The sequence below is a fragment of the Scardinius erythrophthalmus genome, assembly GCF_964197995.2.
Source record: "Scardinius erythrophthalmus genome assembly, chromosome: 2".
NCBI lineage: Eukaryota > Metazoa > Chordata > Actinopteri > Cypriniformes > Leuciscidae > Scardinius > Scardinius erythrophthalmus.
In genome coordinates, this window is record NC_138222.1 from 59,747,331 (window position 1) to 59,769,717 (window position 22,387).

At 40.2% G+C, this 22,387-nt stretch overlaps 1 protein-coding gene across 2 annotated transcripts in view; it reads left to right on the forward strand.

Annotated features, from left to right (window-relative positions):
* Positions 1–22,387, forward strand: part of LOC308687103 (cell adhesion molecule CEACAM5-like) — a 74,049-nt gene that overhangs the window by 40,218 nt on the left and 11,444 nt on the right. For both annotated transcript variants that reach the window (XM_081359367.1, XM_081359366.1), the window contains exon 4: positions 8,582–8,824. In XM_081359367.1, coding sequence (XP_081215493.1) covers positions 8,582–8,824 — 243 coding nt within the window. The remainder of the gene's footprint in view (positions 1–8,581; positions 8,825–22,387) is intronic.

Consider the following 22,387-nt stretch of genomic DNA (forward strand, 5'->3'; position numbering starts at 1 on the left):
GTTATAGCTGTTATGGATCACGATTACTCTTTGGCGAGTATTGAAGTGCCAACAAAACGAAAGCGTCCATATTCGGATACACGCGGAGTCACGGACTGTGTGACAAACGGAGGAATAAAACCCGGATAAATATCGCCAGGCGTTTTCGAGATGGAGAGAGCTGCGCGACAATCTTGGACTTGACAGAGACTCTGCTCTCGCGAGTGTATTGATAGACAGGTAAGACATGCAACTATCAATAATAGCACTTATAAACAAAGTTATATTGCTCTTTGTACTTCGGTAAGGCTTTTTATCACGTGTGGTGACCGAGATTATGGCAGTACAATTAAATACAATCGGATATGTGAACACGTTAAACAACACGGCATTAACCATAAAAACGTAAAACTGCACAACATAAACCAAACAAATCATTTGACAAATAGCTGTATGTTGTAACGGGATAATATAGCATAACATTTCACGTTCCTTGCAGTTCATTAATTATGATGACATAAAATAATACGATCAGACATACAGGTAATACAAAAACGAATAAATTACCTCATCCGTGATCATGATTCATTAATTCCATTTAGATACATTGCTATGGTGAAAACGCATTAAAAACGACATCTCCCATCGTCACCTCCTTCATAGCGTCATCAAGCTTCGCCTTTGTTATTGTTGAAACTGCGCCCTCTTGTGGTCACATACCAAAGTTACATAGTGGAGCTTTAAAGCCCTGTTTACAGATCGTTTCTGATGAAATAGAACGGTTAAGATTAAAATTTGGACACATGCTCCTGTCCCGAGAATTTTAGGTTTATTTCGCTTTGCCAAAAACCTCTAGAATGGGTGTATAGGTGCACTGGAACAATCCTTCATAAAACGCATTAAACTTTCGTTTACAAAGACGTGAAACTCACCGAGTGGTCAGGGGTGTTCACTGATATGCTCACACAAAAATCGCTGCAAAAGATGCTTTCCAACAGGTGTTTTACCATTCGTTGTAAAACTGTGGATCTATTTTTCCAAACGTCTCACACCCGTAGATTCTTCCGTTGAGAGCTTGAATAATAGACACTCCAGCCCAGTTGGTGGCGATAATGCACCTTTGCCAATTGCAAGCAAACCACTGGCATTTCATTGAATACACAGAAGAAGCAGAAGAAGAAGCGGCGGAGTAATACCGTACCTCACACAGCACATTCAATACAAGTCAATGGAGTTGGACAAAAACTACGATAAAACCTGTTGGAAAGTGGACACCCCTGACCACTCGGTGAGTTTCACGTCTTTGTAAACGAAAGTTTAATGCGTTTTATGAAGGAGTGTTCGAGTGCACCTATACACCCATTCTAGAGGTTTTTGGGAAAGCGAAAGAAACCTAAAATTCTCGGGACAGCAGCATTTGTCCAAATTTTAATCTTAACCGTTCTATTTCATCAGAAACGATCTGTAAACAGGGCTTTAAGTGTAAAATACCGAACTTGTCCTTTAACCATTAGCTAGCAATAGCATAGCACATGAGCTAATGTATTTATCACTGCATTGGCAACAACACAGTTACTGCCTTTAAAGCAATGCCGCATATCATCAGTGTTTGTTGGTCTTCTCCTGACTGAAGCACAGGCTCTCTTCAGCACAACGGTGACCCACAAAACTCACACAACAGAAACACTTTAATCCCAACAGAACTTTAAACACTAACAGATCTCTCAAGATTTCAGCGTCTTCACTTAATACAATCCAGTTTGACTATTTCTTTTAAACAAAAGTTATTGTTGAATTTACAAAAGTTTAGTTGTTAATGTTTTGTTGAAAATAATACAGATGTTACCATTATGGTGATCGGTTTTTGCTTTAGTTGGGCTCTTGACTTTTTCAACTTTTTTATTTTTTTCTGGCTGCTTTAACTTTGAGTTTCTAAAGCATATTTGTTATGGCAAAAATTGCAAGAGAAAATCTGAACAGATGATAGACGTAGTGGTCTGATTCACTGATCTCGTCCTATTATATTGTTTTATTATGAAAGTTATTAATTTCACATTGCTTATATAGCTCTAGAATATAGCTGCTTTATTTCCCGCAGTACTTTGATATTTTGAAATATTTTATTACACTGAAACAGTTGAAGCAAATCCAAATCCTGTCTCCACAGTGACCCCTCGTGGTCAGAACAGTGTAAATGCAACAAAACCCCAGGCCAGACATGCATAAAAACATGTTTTTATTTAATTTTTTTAAATATATTTTTTAATTACATATATCTCATGTAATCGCTCAATCAGTGTTTCAGTGAAGGAAAGACATAAGTAAAACAACTTGCAGACAATATGCCATGTAGACATTTACCTCAGGCCAGTCCGTCAGTGTCCACAGCTTGTTAGTCAGCAGATAAATGATCTCTTTCACTAAATATATGCACTATATTATACATTCATTTTATTTTACTTAACCTGTTAGTGATGTCTTCATTATTTAATGTAGGCTATCTGTCATGAAAATTACAGCCACTGTAAATTATTATTTCAACAATGAATTGGAGTAATTAGATTTAGAAGTTAATGCAAACAAACTGTCTTATGTGCAGTTTACATGGTTGAATGCAGTGTTATTTGAGTGTTATATATATACACACAGTGGTGTGAAAAAGTGTTTGCCCCCTTGGTAAATATGATCAAATATGGCTGTAAAAAATAAATCTGCATTTTTAATCCTTTTGATATTTTATTTAAAAAATGTGCAAAAATCTAACCTTTCATTGAAGTAAAATAATTGAAAGTGGGGGGAAAATCACATTATGACAAATGTTTTTCTCCAAAAAACACTTTGGGAATAATTGTTTGCCCCCTTTTATTAAATACTTTTTGTAACCTTATATATATATATATATATATATATATATATATATATATATATATATATATAACTGAAATTAGGCTCTGCTGTTACTCTTTAGTATTATAGTAATGTGCAAGTAAGGGCTCCCGATTGTTTACAGCGTTAGCAGAGATATATATATTTTTTTATCCTTAAGATAATTTTAATTATAACTGAATTCATTTAAAGACAGAGACACAATTTGTTTAGTAAACCACTATTTAATAAAAAACAATAAAAATAATTATGTTTAGTTTTCTCCCCCCTTAAACGAACCGTGATGTCAAAACCGAGGTAAGTACCGAACCGCAGTTTTACCATCACACCCCTAATGATGTTATATCATCACCAGTTAATATTGATGTATTTTAGGTCGTAGAATAAAATGTGAAAATGTCTTGACCTTATTTCAGCCATTTAACAAAACAAAAAAACATAAAAAAAAACGTTGACTTCGGGATGATGAAAGTTGTGCTAAAATGCTAAGTGATGTCATACCTGCACCTCTATAGTGTCAGCCATAGACTGTAAAAAAATATGGACGTAGTGTCCGTGACGTCACCCGTAGGTTTCTGAAGAGCATTTTTGAAGCCTAAAGTGGGCGGAGCCGGCCGTCGCCATCTTGGCCTTGCGTCACTCCCGGATAACAGAAAATAGGCAAACAGGCGGGGCGTGAGTGGAGCTGAGGAGCCTGGCTATAGATATGAGCCTGGCTATCTGAAATCACCAAGCAGCAATATTCTGATCTGAAAAATGAAGCCTACCCGGAAGTGCGAAAAACTGCAATACATCGAAAATCCGCTAGGGGCAGGTCCCAAAAGGGAGCAAATGTCCATAGACCCCATGTTAAAATGTCCGTTTTCACAGCATAAATTCATGTTTTTACAGGTTGGTCCCATGGACTTTTATTGTATTTTTCGATAGGTTCCGAGTGCCTGACAACTGTGAGGGGGGTGAATTTTTTTTCTAACTCGTTAGTTTAGATCGTATTTAGATATAAAATGTATGACAATAAGGGCGTGGTTAACTTTGATTGACAGCTTGATTGACAGCTGACAAGGCAGCGCCACGGAGAATGACAACATAAGAAGTGCCATTTTTTAATACAGTTGACATATAATACTACTGTTTCTGTATCATGAAATGTAGTTTTAAGAGTTTTTCAGGCGAGAATGTAGTTGTTTAAAGCTCAAATCTGTGGTTTATTTAAAGATTTATAAATTTTTATCCAGTTGATCCAGCGATCAGCGGGCGCTCGGCGTTCATGCCCCGCCTGGAGCAGCCTTTCCTCGGCTAGTCGTTCTGAGGTTTGCCGCCGACTCTGGCGTCTCTGCAGTGGTTAAACATGAGATATAATTCGTCTTGTGTATATCTAACAGGCGATTTTTGGTCTCGTGAATCTATATTTTTTTCCCTGGGCAATCGTTTTGGCTGAGGGGAAGTTTCATAACTTTATAAGCTATTTAACTTTACCGTTGTATGGTTAGACGAGCGCTGACTTTGTATGTTTGACTGAATTGTTTGCTTTATTTGTATAGCTTCTTATACCTTTTACTTATACTTTTATAATGGCTAATATTGATAAAAACTGAAATTTAACAAAAAGAGACTGGGTTGAGTTTTGTCATTTTAAATTTTAATACAACGAAGATGATCTGTAATGTTGTTTACTGCAAAATCTGTTGTTTAGTACAAATGCACATATTGCCTGGACCATAAAATGTTTAATATTTTTATATTATATTTAAAATGAAAAGAGGCAGGTGTAACGGAAAGCAGATGATCAGGTCTGCCTTTTTGTTGATTAATCAAATCTAATCAACAAACAAAAGGTACTGATTAACCCCTCAAAACAAAACAACAGTGTTAGCAGATGCTCGGTCAGGTCCCCTGAGTTAATCTCATCAACTCAAGAAGATATTCACACTGAAAAGGAAGGACAAAGTTCGCCACGCGGTTCCACGTGTGCACGACTCTGCATACACACACACAAAACACAGACTCCTTATCATGCCCGACCACTTGTGGTCAAAAGTACCTTTTTAAAATGTTTAAAATGTATTTCTTGCTGTGCTTATGATCCTTATACCCGGAATACGATATCTATAAGCTTTATTGATATGTAATCAGTTTAATATGCATGTAATCACGAGAAATCCTGTTTCTTTGTGTTGTTGACTAACAGAATTGTCATTCGCGGTATTGTTTTGTTCAGAAGAACACAACGGTGTTGAATATTTAGCACAGAATATTAGAGGATGCATTATTTGATTAATACCAGTTTTATAAATGTTTATGAACGAAGTTTATTCCGCCAGCATTAGTTAGAAGAGGCGTGTACCTTTCCAAATGAAAGGACATGACCACAATACGTCCTCCCAGGCGATTGGGTCACGCACGCAAGGGGGCGTGACTTGAGCTCCTTCAAAACACAGCGGGCTCTCTCACCTCTCTCTCTCTCACCTCGCTCTCACCCTTCTTCCTCTTCTCCCGGCGCGACGCTTCCCCGAGGAACATCCCGGAAGGCCTCGGACAAACACATGTTCGAGTCGTAGCTGCCGTTCTTTGCAACTAAGTTATACCTTGCCTCTTCCTTCACGGAAGATGAAGACGAACTTTCTCGGTAACGTTACATTTCAGTGAGCCTTTTCAAGCTTCCCGCGACACCGGAAGACGCAGTCGAAACAGGACCTCGTCCGCGCTTTCAGCATCAACCAAACAGAGAACAGACTTGCAAGTATATTTATCTGATAAAAGCTGCTTTTCTGGGGTCTGGCTTTTAGGTTTCTGTATGTAACAATTACTAGCTTTTCCCTTCTCTCTATTTCTTTCTTTCTTTCTTTCATTTCATTTTATTCTTATCACGTATGTTATTATTGTTTAAATGTTTGTTTGTGTTTATTGTTTGCATTTTTACGTACGTTTCTATTCGTAGCTCATATAATCTTTAGTCACATTTATTAAAATCCATTTATACTTTTCACTGTCTCTGTGTTTGAAAACCCACCATTCTAAAGTCAATGAAACAAAAGATCTTAAGCTACAAGCTCGATATTAGACTACATTCAGTAGTTTTAATTAATAAACTCAATAAAGTTTAATGTTCGTGGCCAGAACCTAAACTTTAGTGGAGTTTGTGAATACCCCTTCTTAACTGTACTGACCTTACATCTACTCGCTGGACGAATTAAATGTTGGTCAGACCAGTTACAGAACGAGGTAATCTCGAAAATTGATAAAATAAATGTACATGCGACTTATGAATTATGACCATGAGTCATAAATATTAATATTCCCAAGATTCCCCATATTCTTGAGCTAATTCATATTTACCCAGAGTCGTATACGCTACACAGGTTTGTGTTTTATATTTTGTTTTTTCATAAATAGGCAAACGTTATGTGCAGTGAATATAATCAATACGCGTTGCCTGAACCACATTTGTGTGGCTATAATGTTTAAGATTTCTTTAAATGAAAACGAAAAGAGTTAGTATGGTGTTTTATAACATATTTCCTTGCCTAAAATATACACAGAGATAACCGGAGTAGCAGAGCGAGCTGAGTGACGCGCGCTGCGTCAGAAGGTGGGCGGGGTTAGGATTTCCCAAGATTTTCCAAGATGGCGCCGCCCATACCCCCCATAAACGGCTTCAAACCCGTTCTTCAGAAAGTCTATGGGTGACGTCACAGAGGCTTTGTCCATATTTTTTACAGTCTATGGAAATCACCTAGCTCGACGTGATCGAGTTAGCTGATGATGTAAAGCCAATTAAAAGTTCCTGTTTTTGCCCTTTGAAATATTATAATAGTTAAAAGACACGGCTACAAATGAGACTGTGTATTACTTCGAGAGTGTTTGTGTGTGACAGTGATTTATGTGCATACATGTCAGTCACTCTTTCATGGTCCGTCAGTGCGGCATCGCTCGTCAAGTTCGTAGAGAGCTTATTCAGTCCATTTTAAATTCTGATTTTGGCCGCCTCTCAAATGGGTTAAACCGTTAAACCATAGATATATTGCCTTAGAAGTGCAAGTAAATGCGCTAGAAAATCCGCGCTCATTCATGTGCATTTATTGCACGGATGGAGAAAGCGCCGACGCCTGCATGATTTCATCTGACGGTACATAAGCATATGATATTATAATCTATCTGTTCCATGAGAGCAGAACGAACGAGCCTTTATTGACGTTTTGAAAACCCCAAAAAGCAACGAAATTGTCAGACATCCATTAGTGCATGTTCACAGAGGAAAACAACTGAAATACAGCGCTGGTTGTTCTCTCGAACGTGGGCTTTGTACCCAAGTATTAAATTGTATGAAATAATCCCGAAAAAAAGCACAAACACTGCAGAGAAGGCAAGTTCAGCAGCAACATTTGCTGAGGTGAAGTGACGGCTAGTAACAGCAGACAAACGGCTAGCATTGACATCAGCGGCAATCCACCTGTCACTCAAGTGGCCACACCCTTAAATTTAAATATTAATCAACTAAACGGATGAGTTATAAAAAAATTCACCCCCCTCACAGTTGTTATGAAGGGCAAAATTAGCTGTATAGACCAAAGCCACAGAGAGAACCAGGCTGTAAACATGTTTTTTTCTGCTGTAAAGTTGGTAATTTTAACATGAGGGAGATACAGATTTGACTCACTTCTGCAGCCAGGCCAAGCGGCCAGTTAATGAATTGCAGTTTAACTCACTTCCGTGTTGGTTTCAAGAGAGAGACGGGGAGGTTGCCGCTTGGTGTCAGCTGACCCTTTACACCATCTGGTGGTGATTTTACAAATTATTATCACCATTGTTTTTGTAATTTTACATACATTTCTATGTTAAGACAACATAAAAGTTACTGTATGAATAATACAGTAATTTGTATAAAAAATGAGAATGAATGTAATTTGTCATTAATGGTATAACGGGCGTTGGCCAGTAAGAGCTGTGTGTGTAAACCTCTCTCTCCTGATCTGAAGAGGAGCGCTAGCTACTGACAGTAGAGGCCGCGGTGTTTAGCGCCTCCTTCGGCGGAGACTAAAAGTTACAATTGTTGTAAAAGTTACAAATGCTAGAAACCACATATAATATAAAGACAAGTTTTGAAAATATGCGACCCGCAGCAAAAGTGTAAAAGTAGCTCAATTCCAATGAAGAAAACGTGGATTTGGCAACTCTTCATGCAGCGGCGGCTCTGTGTGCTATAGAGAGGAATGGAATGTCGTAGAAGGCCGTACGCAAGTCGACTTGCGCCAGAAGACACCATAGACTGTAAAAAATAGCTTAACACTTGACGATGTATGACGTAGATGTAGGAGTAGCGTAAGCTTTGAGTTCAAGTTCAGTTGTTATTCTTTCGGCGTAAATCGATGCGTACGGCCGTCTGCCGGAAGTTCATTTTGTCGATAAAGTTTTAAATAATTTGTGACCTTACATGCATGTAGGCCTGTTGTAGGAGACTCCAAAACAAAATTAGGAACCTTAAAAATAGCATAATGGGGTATTTTAGTGTGAAACGGGACACATGCAATGATTCAAAGGTTTTCCTTCATGTTTTTCATGTACAGATGTTAGTACAGTAGACTACAGTTTTTTACCAATTTTTTTTTTTTTTTGTCAAAAACACAAACTAGGTCTTTAATATCATGGTGTTTTTCACATAAGGACATGTTGAGCTCTTAACACACTGACATTTTCAATGTTTACTTCTGTTTCTCAGTGAAACCTGTAGTGACGGTGAAGCCAGATCAGCCTGTGTTCAGAGGAGAGAGAGTCACTCTCACATGTGACATACAGAGAGGAGGAGACATTCAGTGGAGATACAGCTGGTTTAGAGATGGTTCAATCAATCCAGACAGCACTGAGGGAGACACCAAAAGCATATCTGTGTCTGATGGTGATAAATACAGATGTGAAGCAACGAGATCAGACATCAATGCTGGTGTTACACTGACTGTATCAGGTGAGTCTTCATATTCACATCTGTTTAATGATAATTTAAAATCAGTATTTGTTGTTCAACACTTTTCTTATATTCTTCTGAATCAGCCAAGAGGACTGAAGTAATATAACTCTCAGGACTCACACATCAATATTTTGAAGTCACAATGAAACAGAAGTAGTGAAATAACTTTATGGCAGGGCCTTGTTTCTATGCTTCAGCTGTCACTGTTTATTAATTATATTATGAAATGTGAATGTTGCACTCAAGAACAGAGGAAGATCTGAATGTTTAAGTGAGAGTTTAAGTGGACTAAATTATATTTTAAAAAATAAGTCTGAGTAATCTGTCATTTCATCTGAAGATCCAGTTGTAATACTTTGATGAAAATTTACAGGGTGAAAAAAAAACAAAAAAAAACAATATGGATGAATCAGTAACATGCATTTAGAAAATAGATTGAATTTCCATTTCATGCCAACATTAAGTAAACTGTGCTGTGTGGACAGATCAGCACTGGACAATATAGTTTTATATGATGTGATTCAGTGAGACGGTCATTCTGCACTGCACAACTTGTGTTTGTTGCATGTTTTTGTGAATTTTCTGATTTACTTTAATATCATGTAAATTGTGTCATTCCAGTTAAGGACGTCTCCATCTTTGCTATTTACTTTAGTCACTACGTTTCAGCTACGTTTACATGGACACTTTTTGCTTGATTGATTGATGAATCCGAACGTAGTCTTTACATGGACGCTAAAAATGTGATCGGGTTGATGTGCGTGTTTATATGTCATAAGCTTCTGATCGGATTTGATCTTTTGACATGCGCACACTGCACATAGTTTCCCGCTGTTGTTGCATACTAACTGTAATGGGTCAATAGGGGTGCTTTTTAACTGCTCTCGATACGCCACTCCAATTTTGTTTGGGTAGGAGATCCCAGATCACTAGAGGGTTTCCCACACGGCTATCCAATTAAATGAATAAACTTAAGGCAACATTACTATAAACAAAGAATCACTTTTAATCACTCTCACAATATTCCTTCAGGAACTTCTAGAATCTAGACCCTTTACACTCAGTCTAGAAAAAATGGTGTTTAAATCTCTGATTGGGATTTCTGTGATGAGAGACAAGGCGTCATGAGTCGAGTTCCAGCGTGTAGCAGTGGGTATGATGAGCTTTCTTTTTAGCACATCCTCAGCCTGGTCTGAAGCCACAGTAGAGCGACTAGTTTTTGTCCAGAGAGCTGCACACTTCTGTAAACTGCTTTACAGTCATTGTTACTGGTCAGCCATTTCTCCAGGTCATTTTTTGAGATCACTTGTATATGATGCACAGCACAGATGAGGCGGCAGTGAAAATTTCTCATCTGATTCTGTGGAGAGTGCTTCGGCAACATCAGTAAAAGTGACCTCCTCCTCCTCCTCCTCATCATCATCAGATGGCTCGTCAGAGTCAGACTGTAATGAGGTATGTTGTTATGGGAAGAAGGAGGCGGGAACTGGCAAACATTCACACATTTTAATGATGAAAATAAAACAAATACAAAACGAAAGTAAAAGACAGCAGCCCCTCATGGACGACTGCAGTCACAATAAAATAAAACAAAACAAAACACAACACAAGTTCAGGCCTGTCCTCTCTCGATCACCACTGTCGTCGCTCCTCCTTTTATGCTTCCGCTCCTCCGTTAGAGATACGAGCACGTTGGTGCACGTTTCACTCATTATCAATCACGCCACCCATTATCGGTGACACATGCTGTTACTTTATTTGATAGTCCAAAGGCTGAATGAACCTGTTCTATTTGCATGACATCGTAAGTGTGTCTTCCTCTCACCCTCTTGCAGGCAAGAGCAGCCTTCTCGCGTTTAAAACTAATGCTGTCTATCCAGTGCACCGTCATTCCTAAGTAACGTTTGTTGTTGGCGGACCAAATGTCTGCGGTGGTAGACACATGATCCAGGGACTCGAAAGTTCTTTTGAGCTTCGATTCCATGTCGGAATAACACTTGTCCTGGTAATGGGAAAATGTTTTCCTGTCAGACGTGGGATTGCGAGTCGCGGCGGGTATTTTATCTAGTATTTTTCTAAACCCGGGCGATTCAGTGGTCGACAGGGGAAGCATGTCTTCTACATTAAACCCTCCAACTAGCCTGCTCATTTCTTTTTGTGTTAAACCTGCCGTGCTCCAAGACTTGAGAAAAGCTTGGCTTGTTTCGGTGGGGTCGGCTTCTGAGTGACTCCTTCAAATGACCGGCGAGCAGGATCTTTCGCCACAAGTTCCCTTTCGAGGGAACGAGACGCTGCGTCGAGAATCGACACATTGGGGAACGCCTTCAGCGTGACGCGTCTGAAGCCTGTATGGAACTAGTCCAATCTTGATTGGTGTTACGTGATGACGTCACCCGTGACGTCGCATGTGACGGTGAAGCGGAAGCTATAAAAAGGACACCGGAACATAACAGCGCTAGCTTTCTGTTCTTCAGCAAGCGTTATATGTGACTGTGTGTCTTATTTGGTGTTGTTTGTTCGGTAAGGTATTTTGATGGAGAAAGAGAAGCATTTCAGACAGTGTGCGTCCCCTTGCCCACGCTATTTAAGCGAGGGTGACACACACGTGCTCTGTGTTGTTTGTCTCGGAGCGGAGCATGCACGGGCAGCGCTCGAGGGCGCTTCGTCTTCTGGCCTTTTCGGCGACGCAGTCAACACTGTCGTCGATCGGTTTCAGGAGACGAAACGACAATCGGCCGCTCTAAAACATCCCATTCCCCGCCGTCGTTCCAAGTCTCATGGGTCTGCTGCCAGGGGGCAGTCCCAAGAGGCAGCCGCCAGCTCCTCACACCTGCAGCAGCAGAAGGAGAGTGTTGCTTCTCGTGCCCCCCCGAGGAAGGTCTGGGTCCGAGGGCAACATTCTCAGCCAAAGTCTTCTGGGCCCAGGACAGATCTGAGGACTGTCATTCAGGCGAGGAAGGCTTCGGCGAAGAGGTCCTGACGCGTCTGAGGGTGGTCCCCCCCGTGATAGAGCAACAACATCAAGCTCCTTCACGGAGCCCTCAGGAAATCGATTTGTGCTCCCCGCCGCTATGTGCGCTTCGGGACACATCGGTTTTCAGCGAACGCAAATCGCAGTGTCCGCCCGAAAACGATGCGGCTCTGTCGATTGCGTTCCCTCTCACGAGGCCTGCAATAAAATTATGTCGGTTAGTTCCTGCCAAACAAATGCTTCAGGCCACCGATATTTCAATTACAACACCCGAGGTCAGTCCCGAGAGACTGATCCCCCTAGTAGATTATCTAGACACCTGGAAGGGTCTTCGAAATATATCTCAGTGGGTCCTGCGCACAGTGGAAAAGGGGTACAGAATTCAGTTCGAGTATCGTCCACCAAGATTCAGTGGGGTGGTTCACACACTGGTCAGCCCAGAGCAGGGTCAGGTTATGGAGCAAGAGGTTCAGTCCCTCTTAGCAAAGGAGGCCATAGAGCAAGTTCCTCTTCAGGAAAGGGAGGCCGGGTTCTACAGTCGGTATTTTATAGTTCCCAAAAAGGATGGGGGGTTACGACCTATAATAGATCTAAGGGTATTGAACCGGTCTCTGAGGAGATACAGGTTCAAAATGTTGACTATACCTCTTATCGTGAGTCAGATCAGGTCCGAGGACTGGTTTGTCACGATAGATCTGAAAGATGCTTACTTCCATATTTCCATCCTTCCCCAACACAGGAAGTTCCTGAGATTCGCTTTCGGGGGAAAAGCGTATCAGTACAGAGTTCTTCCATTCGGCCTAGCACTGTCTCCTCGCACCTTCACGAAATGCATGGATGCGGCCCTTGCTCCTCTGAGACTTCAAGGCATTCGCATCCTCAATTATATCGACGACTGGCTCATTTTGGCACAATCGGTAGAGATGGCGGTTCAACATCGAGATGTTGTTCTGAACCATCTAAGGTGCTTAGGTTTAAGACTCAATGCCAAGAAAAGTTCCTTAATTCCTCTACAGAGAACCACTTTCCTGGGGGTAGTGTGGGATTCTATCACGATGCGGGCACAGTTGTCTCCTGCTCGGGTAGATACTATCTTGAACACAGTAACGAGTCTCAAGCTAGGCCATCACTGTCAAACACTTTCAGAGGGTGTTGGGCCTTATGGCAGCAGCGTCCAACGTGATTCCTTTTGGCCTGCTGTACATGAGGGCCCTGCAGTGGTGGCTCAGGACCAGAGGGTTTTCCCCGAGGGGCAACCCTTTTCGCACGATCAAAGTAACGCGCAGATGCCTTCGTTCTTTGGTCATGTGGAAGAGACCAGGGTTCCTGTCCCTTGGTCCTGTGTTGGGGGCACCGTGTCAGAGAAAGATTCTAACCACGGATGCCTCCCTCACAGGCTGGGGTGCGGTTATGGAAGGCCGCTACACCAGGGGTACTTGGAAGGACCATCATCTTTCTTGGCACATCAATTGCTTGGAGATGATGGCAGTGTGTCTGGCCCTCAGACATTTCCTTCCGGATCTCAGAGGCCATCATGTTCTAGTGCGAACAGACAATATGTCGGTGGTGTCATATATAAATCGACAGGGGGGCCTGAGATCGCGCCCTCTGTGCAGACTGGCGCATCAGGTTCTTCTATAGGCCCAGGGGAAACTTCTTTCACTCAGGGCAATGTTTATCCCTGGGGACAGCAATGTGGGAGCAGACATCCTGTCGAGGCAGGGGCTGAGGCCCGGGGAATGGAGACTCCACCCCGAGGTGGTGGAGTTGATATGGAGGGAATTTGGTCAGGCGGAGGTGGACCTGTTCGCCTCTCAAGAGAACACCCATTGTCTGCTCTGGTACTCCCTCACGCTTCCAGCTCCTCTCGGACTGGATGCCATGGTGCAGACGTGGCCGAGGCTTCGTCTGTACGCATTTCCCCCGGTTGCTCTGCTCCCAGGGGTTCTAGAGAGGGTCCGGCGGTACGGGATCAGCCTGCTCCTAGTAGCCCCGTACTGGCCGGCCCGAGTGTGGTTTTCGGCCATTATGGTTCTCCTAGCAGGTCCTCCGTGGCAAATTCCGATCAGGAGAGACCTTCTGTCTCAGGCCGAGGGCACAATTTTCCACCCTCGACCAGAGCTATGGAAGCTGTGGGTTTGGCCCCTGAGGGGGACCAACTCTTAAATGTCGGCCTCTCAACCGAGGTTGTCGAGACCATTTTAAACTCTAGAGCCCCCTCCACGAGGAAACTGTATGCGTTAAAATGGAATGTATTCACTTTATGGTGCAGAGAACATCAAGTGGACCCAGTTACTGCCCCGTGGCTTCAGTGCTGGAGTTCCTTCAGAGTCGTTTCTCGGACGGGCTCTCCCCGTCCACACTTAAGGTCTATGTGGCGGCCTTAGCTGCCTTCCACACGCCTTTAGGGGTGGGCACTTTGGGGAGATACCCACTTATAGTACGTTTCCTTCGTGGAGTTAGGAGGATGAGGCCTGTCATCCAGTCTAGGGTCCCCACGTGGGACCTGACAGTGGTTCTTGAGGTGTTATCTGTGGCACCCTTTGAACCTTTGGATGAGGTGACTGAGAAATTTATGTCTGCTAAAGTAGCGTTCCTGCTCGCCATCACGTCCCTAAAAAGAGTAGGGGACCTGCAGGCTCTATCTGTCGCTCCTTCCTGCCTCGAGTTCGCTCCCGGCAAAGTAAAGGCTATTCTCCACCCTAGACCTGGCTGAATGTGCCTAAGGTGCCGTCTAATGTGGCACGGTCCATAATTCTCCAGGCCTTTCATCCTCCACCGCATGTGTCGGATGAGCAAGCTAAATTACATCTACTATGCCCGATTAGGGCCCTGGAAATCTATGTGCAAAGAACTTCGGGCTGGAGGAAATCGGATCAACTACTTGTGTGCTTTGGGTCCCCAAGGAAGGGGTCACCTGCTTCAAAACAAACTATTAACAGATGGATAGTGGAAACAATTTCTTCAGCTTATGAGGTGCGTGGTTTGCCTTCACCTCTAGCGTTAAAAGCCCATTCCACTAGAGGGGTGGCTTCCTCTAAAGCTCTGCTAGCAGGAGTTTCCCTCCAAGAGGTCTGTGATGCTGCAGGCTGGGCTTCCCCTCACACTTTTATAAAACACTACAGTTTGGATCTGCCCTCTAACCCGGGTTCACGGGTTCTCTCGTTTTGAGTATGCCCGATTGCTTCATACCAGGGCGTATTCTCTCAGTGTGGCGCAGTGGGCATTTCGTTCCCCAATGTGTCGATTCTCGACGCAGCGCGAGTTCCCTCGAAAGGGAACGTCTCGGGTTACGACTGTAACCCTCGTTCCCTGAGAAGGGAACGAGACGCTGGGTCCCTCGGCCACACTTTTCGCGCTCCTGAGAACGACTTGCTTCGACCAATTGAAAGCTAGCGCTGTTATGTTCCGGTGTCCTTTTTATAGCTTCCGCTTCACCGTCACATGCAACGTCACGGGTGACGACATCACGTAACACCAATCAAGATTGGACTAGTTCCATACAGGCTTCAGACGCGTCACGCTGAAGGCGTTCCCCAATGTGTCGATTCTCGACGCAGCGTCTCGTTCCCTTCTCAGGGAACGAGGGTTACAGTCGTAACCCGAGACGTTTTGTATTACCATGCTGGGATGACAAGTGCTTTGACAGGTTGCTCATTGAGTTGGCAGCAGTTGAAAGACACTTGTCGCCTGGGCATAGAGTGCATTTCACACGAATATTTTTGTCCTTTCGAGCAATAAACTGAAAGTATTGTGAATATCGTCACTGGCCGAAACCCCCTGTCTCCATCTCCATCTCCATCTCCATTTCCCTCTCTCCTTCGCACCACGCATGCACACACCACTTAAACCGATCAGAACTTTACACACAAGCAAACACAGCTTGGGTAACACAGGAAAGCGCATTCCTATAGTCAAGTAAAGTAGTGTAGTTACCGATATTTTTAGTGTAATGCGTTACTTTATTACCCCAAAAATGTATATCTTGACTGTAATCTGTTACTTTGTAACTCGTTACCCCCAACACTGAAAATAATCCACTGTGAAATGCACCGGATACAAACAAATAATGCACTGCTGAGATATTCACATTGTTGAGAAAAAAAAAAGCCTAGCTTTAGGATCCTTTGGAAGGTAATGGTATTGATCCTGAGTCGATCTGTTCTCGTTCTCATGTCACTATTCACTAACGATCCAGTGGGCAGAGCCAAAGACACGGTGACGTAGACATACGTTGATATTCTTCTTCTGCAAAGTTGGTCTTTCGCAGCTTTCTGACGTCACAAGTCTCCACTTTTGAGATCCTGTTGTTTTCTGGCCATGGTTTCAATAAAAGCAGTTTTGAGTTTTGAAACTTACAGGGTATTTTTATAGTATAACGAACACTTAACTGTCAAAAGGTCAAGGAAAATTGTAATTCTCAGTTCATGATGTTAGGGGGTTACAGCTTAAGGACCCAGAACCAGATATGATGAAAGAAGACCAGGAGTTGTGAGGTTCAATCAAATAGATACAAATTTACTGAAGAATAGTTTGCAGTTTCATCGGTAGAGCCAGCGTCAGAGTCTCACGAGGAGGTCGCAGGCCATACTCTACCGTACACAAAATCTCACACCAGTGAGACACACAAGGATAGATATGAGAGTATGCCGCCATTATATTTGTCGCCTGATTCCTAGATTTAGTCCTCTGGTGACCTTGGAGGTCGTGGAAAGGCGTCTCTGAGTCTGTTGTTGCATACCGAAGTGTTCCATAACTCCTATACAGGACCGGCACAGAATATCCAATACACACACAAAAGCACTAGAGAATCACAATTTCCTCAAGGTTGGAGAGGACCTGAGCTCACTATCATCAGGACAGACTGCCAAAACATACTGATTTAATTATTTAAGAGACAAGAGATTTTGACCACAACCCTTCAAAGACCCCTTTAAAATAGACCTACCAGAGCTTGTTCTTCCAGCGACCACTCGCTAACTTCCCTCTGTCTCGTTCACTCGGATGTACGTCATTTCTTGCGGTGCACGAGTGCCCACTACTGGCGGAAACTGCAATAAGCTGAATTGGAACGTCCTTGATCACTTGGAATCAGCTGTGGAGTCGATTTATTACTTTTTTTTTTTTTTCCCTTTAAAAATTTGTGTAATGCAGCATCCAAATGTTTATAGATATGTTTGGGTTGTTTAAAAAAAAAAAATAAAAATAAATATATATATATATATAATTAATATATCAGAGGGCCCTATTTTAACGATCTGAAACGCAAGTGTCAAGCGCAAAGCGCAAGTAACTTTGTGGGCGGGTCATGGGCACTGTTGCTATAAATGACTCTTGCGCCCGGCGCAAATCTAAAAGGGGTTGGTCTGAAGTAGCTTCATTATTCATAGGTGTGGTTTGGGCGTAACGTGAAATAAACCAATCAGAGCGCCATCTCACATTCCCTTTAAGAGCAGGCGCGCTTGTTCTATAGCGGATTCCTATTATAACGGCGGATTTGCCAGGCGCGCGCCAGGAGCGGTTCACAGCCGAGGAGAGCGACGTTCTCGTCAGGGGCGTAAAACAAAGAGAAGTGACACTGGGGATGGAGAAACACACCCAAATTAACTCCGGTTAAACAGGCGTATGATAATTTGGGTAAATGTGTAAGCTAGATGTATGCTTTTATAATAAACGATCTATCTATCTATCTATCTATCTATCTATCTATCTATCTATCTATCTATCTATCTATCTATCTATCTATCTATCTATCTATCTATCTATCTATCTATCTATCTATCTATCTATCTATCTATCTATCTATCTATCTATCTATCTATCTATCTATCTATCTATCTATCTATCTATCTATCTATCTATCTATCTATCTATCTATCTATCTATCTATCTATCTATCTATCTATCTATCTATCTATCTATCTATCTATCTATCTATCTATCTATCTATCTATCTATCTATCTATCTATCTATCTATCTATCTATCTATCTATCTATCTATCTATCTATCTATCTATCTATCTATCTATCTATCTATCTATCTATCTATCTATCTATCTATCTATCTATCTATCTATCTATCTATCTATCTATCTATCTATCTATCTATCTATCTATCTATCTATCTATCTATCTATCTATCTATCTATCTATCTATCTATCTATCTATCTATCTATCTATCTATCTATCTATCTATCTATCTATCTATCTATCTATCTATCTATCTATCTATCTATCTATCTATCTATCTATCTATCTATCTATCTATCTATCTATCTATCTATCTATCTATCTATCTATCTATCTATCTATCTATCTATCTATCTATCTATCTATCTATCTATCTATCTATCTATCTATCTATCTATCTATCTATCTATCTATCTATCTATCTATCTATCTATCTATCTATCTATCTATCTATCTATCTATCTATCTATCTATCTATCTATCTATCTATCTATCTATCTATCTATCTATCTATCTATCTATCTATCTATCTATCTATCTATCTATCTATCTATCTATCTATCTATCTATCTATCTATCTATCTATCTATCTATCTATCTATCTATCTATCTATCTATCTATCTATCTATCTATCTATCTATCTATCTATCTATCTATCTATCTATCTATCTATCTATCTATCTATCTATCTATCTATCTATCTATCTATCTATCTATCTATCTATCTATCTATCTATCTATCTATCTATCTATCTATCTATCTATCTATCTATCTATCTATCTATCTATCTATCTATCTATCTATCTATCTATCTATCTATCTATCTATCTATCTATCTATCTATCTATCTATCTATCTATCTATCTATCTATCTATCTATCTATCTATCTATCTATCTATCTATCTATCTATCTATCTATCTATCTATCTATCTATCTATCTATCTATCTATCTATCTATCTATCTATCTATCTATCTATCTATCTATCTATCTATCTATCTATCTATCTATCTATCTATCTATCTATCTATCTATCTATCTATCTATCTATCTATCTATCTATCTATCTATCTATCTATCTATCTATCTATCTATCTATCTATCTATCTATCTATCTATCTATCTATCTATCTATCTATCTATCTATCTATCTATCTATCTATCTATCTATCTATCTATCTATCTATCTATCTATCTATCTATCTATCTATCTATCTATCTATCTATCTATCTATCTATCTATCTATCTATCTATCTATCTATCTATCTATCTATCTATCTATCTATCTATCTATCTATCTATCTATCTATCTATCTATCTATCTATCTATCTATCTATCTATCTATCTATCTATCTATCTATCTATCTATCTATCTATCTATCTATCTATCTATCTATCTATCTATCTATCTATCTATCTATCTATCTATCTATCTATCTATCTATCTATCTATCTATCTATCTATCTATCTATCTATCTATCTATCTATCTATCTATCTATCTATCTATCTATCTATCTATCTATCTATCTATCTATCTAGATAGCATGAGGGAACGTTTGCGCCGGAACACGCCTCCTCTTTGAGCTGAACCGCCCCTGGGAGCGCAAGTGTATTTCTTAGTTAACCAACGTGCTTCTGTTGAGGGAAAAGTCCGCTTTGCGTGGGTGCAAAATAGGAATGAAACATGCGTCGGTGTACAAAGTCAATTGCGCTGGGTGCAAGATAGGGCCCAGAGAGTTGTTTGCTGTGGTGGTGATTAGACGAGATCTGTGGTGACGTCACAATTGCACTGCATTGTGGGACATATAGGTGCCTGAAGTGTACATATGAAGGAGACTCGCTCCCTCGGTCAAAATCGAGGGAACAAGGGTCTGTCCATATAAACTTCCCTCGTCCACTTCACGAAGTGGAACGCACTTCAAAATAGTGGCAGGGATTCCCCCGAGGAGAAGTGCTTAGGGAAATTCACAAGTGCGTGTCTAAAAGTGGACTGGAACGCAGCCCATGGCAAAAATTTCAGACACTGCAACCATTCCACTCATAGGAAGTGGCATTTTTAAAGGGAAATTACACCCTCTACGGATACCCTCAGCAGTGCCCCCTATTGACTTGGCTACACTAACCATCCCATTTTTTAGTTTTGTTTTAAAAAGCAGATTTATTATTTATCTATTTCGGGTCCTACTGTAATTATGCGACGATGAGCACATGATCCATTGAGCCATGCTGCTTTTATTTATTAAGCAGTAAAAGTGCCCCTTGCCGTGCCCAAAACTGTGTCGTCTGTGGATGAGAGTCTGAAACGAGGACTGTCCTGGTCCATTTCACAGACAATGAGTGGTAAGAGAATTTCAGAATGACAGGACACTCATTTATGACACTTTATTCAACAGGAAGAACAGCTCGTTCAGCGCGTCATTCGTCATTACACCTTTTCTACGCCATTGCACATGTGCAGCACTCTCTAGTTTCGTTTTTCAATCCAATCAAGTGTTAAATGTCCTCTTGATCGGATTACAAAAGGAATAAACCACACCTTACAATCCAAATTAAATTTTAATCAGATCTGGCCAATTCATTCCGACTGATGTGGATTAATCTGTATATTCAGATCAGTCAATTTAATTAAATTCATGTAACTGACTTAATATTACCATCAATTAATCTGTTCGTCCAGCGAACACTCAGTATTGATAGTCTATCAACTCTTCTGTCACACACTTAAGGTTTTTGGGCCAATCACAATGCACTGGATCGCTGGCCAATCAGAGCACAACACGCTTTTCAGAACGATGAGCTTTGTAAAAATCGACTTGTTTCAGAAAGTAAAATATGTAAAATTATTACTTTTTTTAACCTAAAACCATGTAAACACATTGCATTAAACCAAATACACAAACTAATGTTCTTTTTAGAACCATCATATGACCCCTTTAAAGTTCCACCGAGCTCACACCCTTGAGTTTTGGCTTGACCAATGAGAAATGTGCGATTCTTAAGCGGGAAATTCCTTTGTTTGAAAAGCTGACTCATTTGCATGATTGGCGTAATCTGCTGCTGTTTGTGTGCATTTATACTCTGATAAATGTAACAAACACAAACTGCATTCTATGAGATGGTGATGTCCACCAAAGTGTGAGTCATTAAATTAAGAATATTTTGATAGGAGACATCCTTTTGATGGGGTTACATTAACTACTAGTTCTATCATCAGGCATGCATAACATTATACAATATAAAAAGACAACATACAAACAGTAATAATATACAAAATGTACTGGGGAAATGCATGTTAATTCATTAAGCAGATTTGTCAATGAATTAGTGGAGATAATTCCATTTCTATGGGATTGCATGTCTGTTATTTATTTATTTATTATTTTCTTTTTCTTTTCTTTTTTTTTGTGTGTGTGTATGTGTGGCCTGTACTGTTCTCTCATTGAGAACAATAAAATGTCCCAAGTGTCTTTGAAGTGTGTGAGTGGAGCAAAAGGGTGATAATTCACAGTGGGGCAACCAGACATCACAGAGTCTTCCTGGGAGAGGAGTTGTAAAGATTAAGTGGAACGATGGTGTCCCTTATAGTACAACAATATATCAGAATATACTGCAAAATACAATGCGATATATTACATAATACATTTCGCTATATGGGAAAATATTGCTTATATTTTTCAATATACTGCAATATATGCATTGTCCATGTATGGCTATATATTAATGAATCTATAATATTTATAAATTAAAATAGCATTACGTGTAATATTCACAAAGTTGTATCCTTTATTGTGTACATATATTGCACATAGGCCTACATGTTCTCATATAAATGTAAATGTATATTCACACATATTACACACACACACACACACACACACACACACACACACACACACACACACGTTCACGGAGTTATAACAGATTTCTAGTTCCCAGCATGCTTTACTTCTGACTGACTTCTGAAAGAAGAGCAGATGTTAAAATTAAATGTTATTTAATGTGTTTTGCTCAATATTAATATAGGGGGAGATCTGTTAGTGTTTAATATTCTATTTTTTTGGAATATAAAAGTTCTTCTGGTATGTGTGAGTTTCTGGGGTCATTTGTGCTGAAGAGTCGAGCCTGTGATTCTGTTGATGATTGACTAAACACCATTAAGATTATAATTACTATATTTTAAAGCAGAACAGTGATAGTCTCTTGATTAAATACTTTAGTACATGTAGGTGTGCTTATGCTTTAAAAGTAACTAGCTTGAAAAAAATTAACATTTATAGTGTAAATAATTTTAAAAAATATAATGTGTATACATATTGTTTTGCATAAGTACATATATCTGCAATATTACACATGCAGTACAATATCTGATCACATATACATCTATATATTATGAAGTGTATTTCTAAATATAAAATTACATACAGTATGATATATTAGTAAATATATTGTTGACAATTCCTTCTGTATTATTCAATATATTGTTTTATATTAACATAATATATTATTCTGTATATTTTCAAAAATAAGGTTAAACCATTTAATATATTGATCATTCATATTGGACATATATTTTCGTTATGTTAGTGGTGTTTAATCGTCCAGTCGTTACA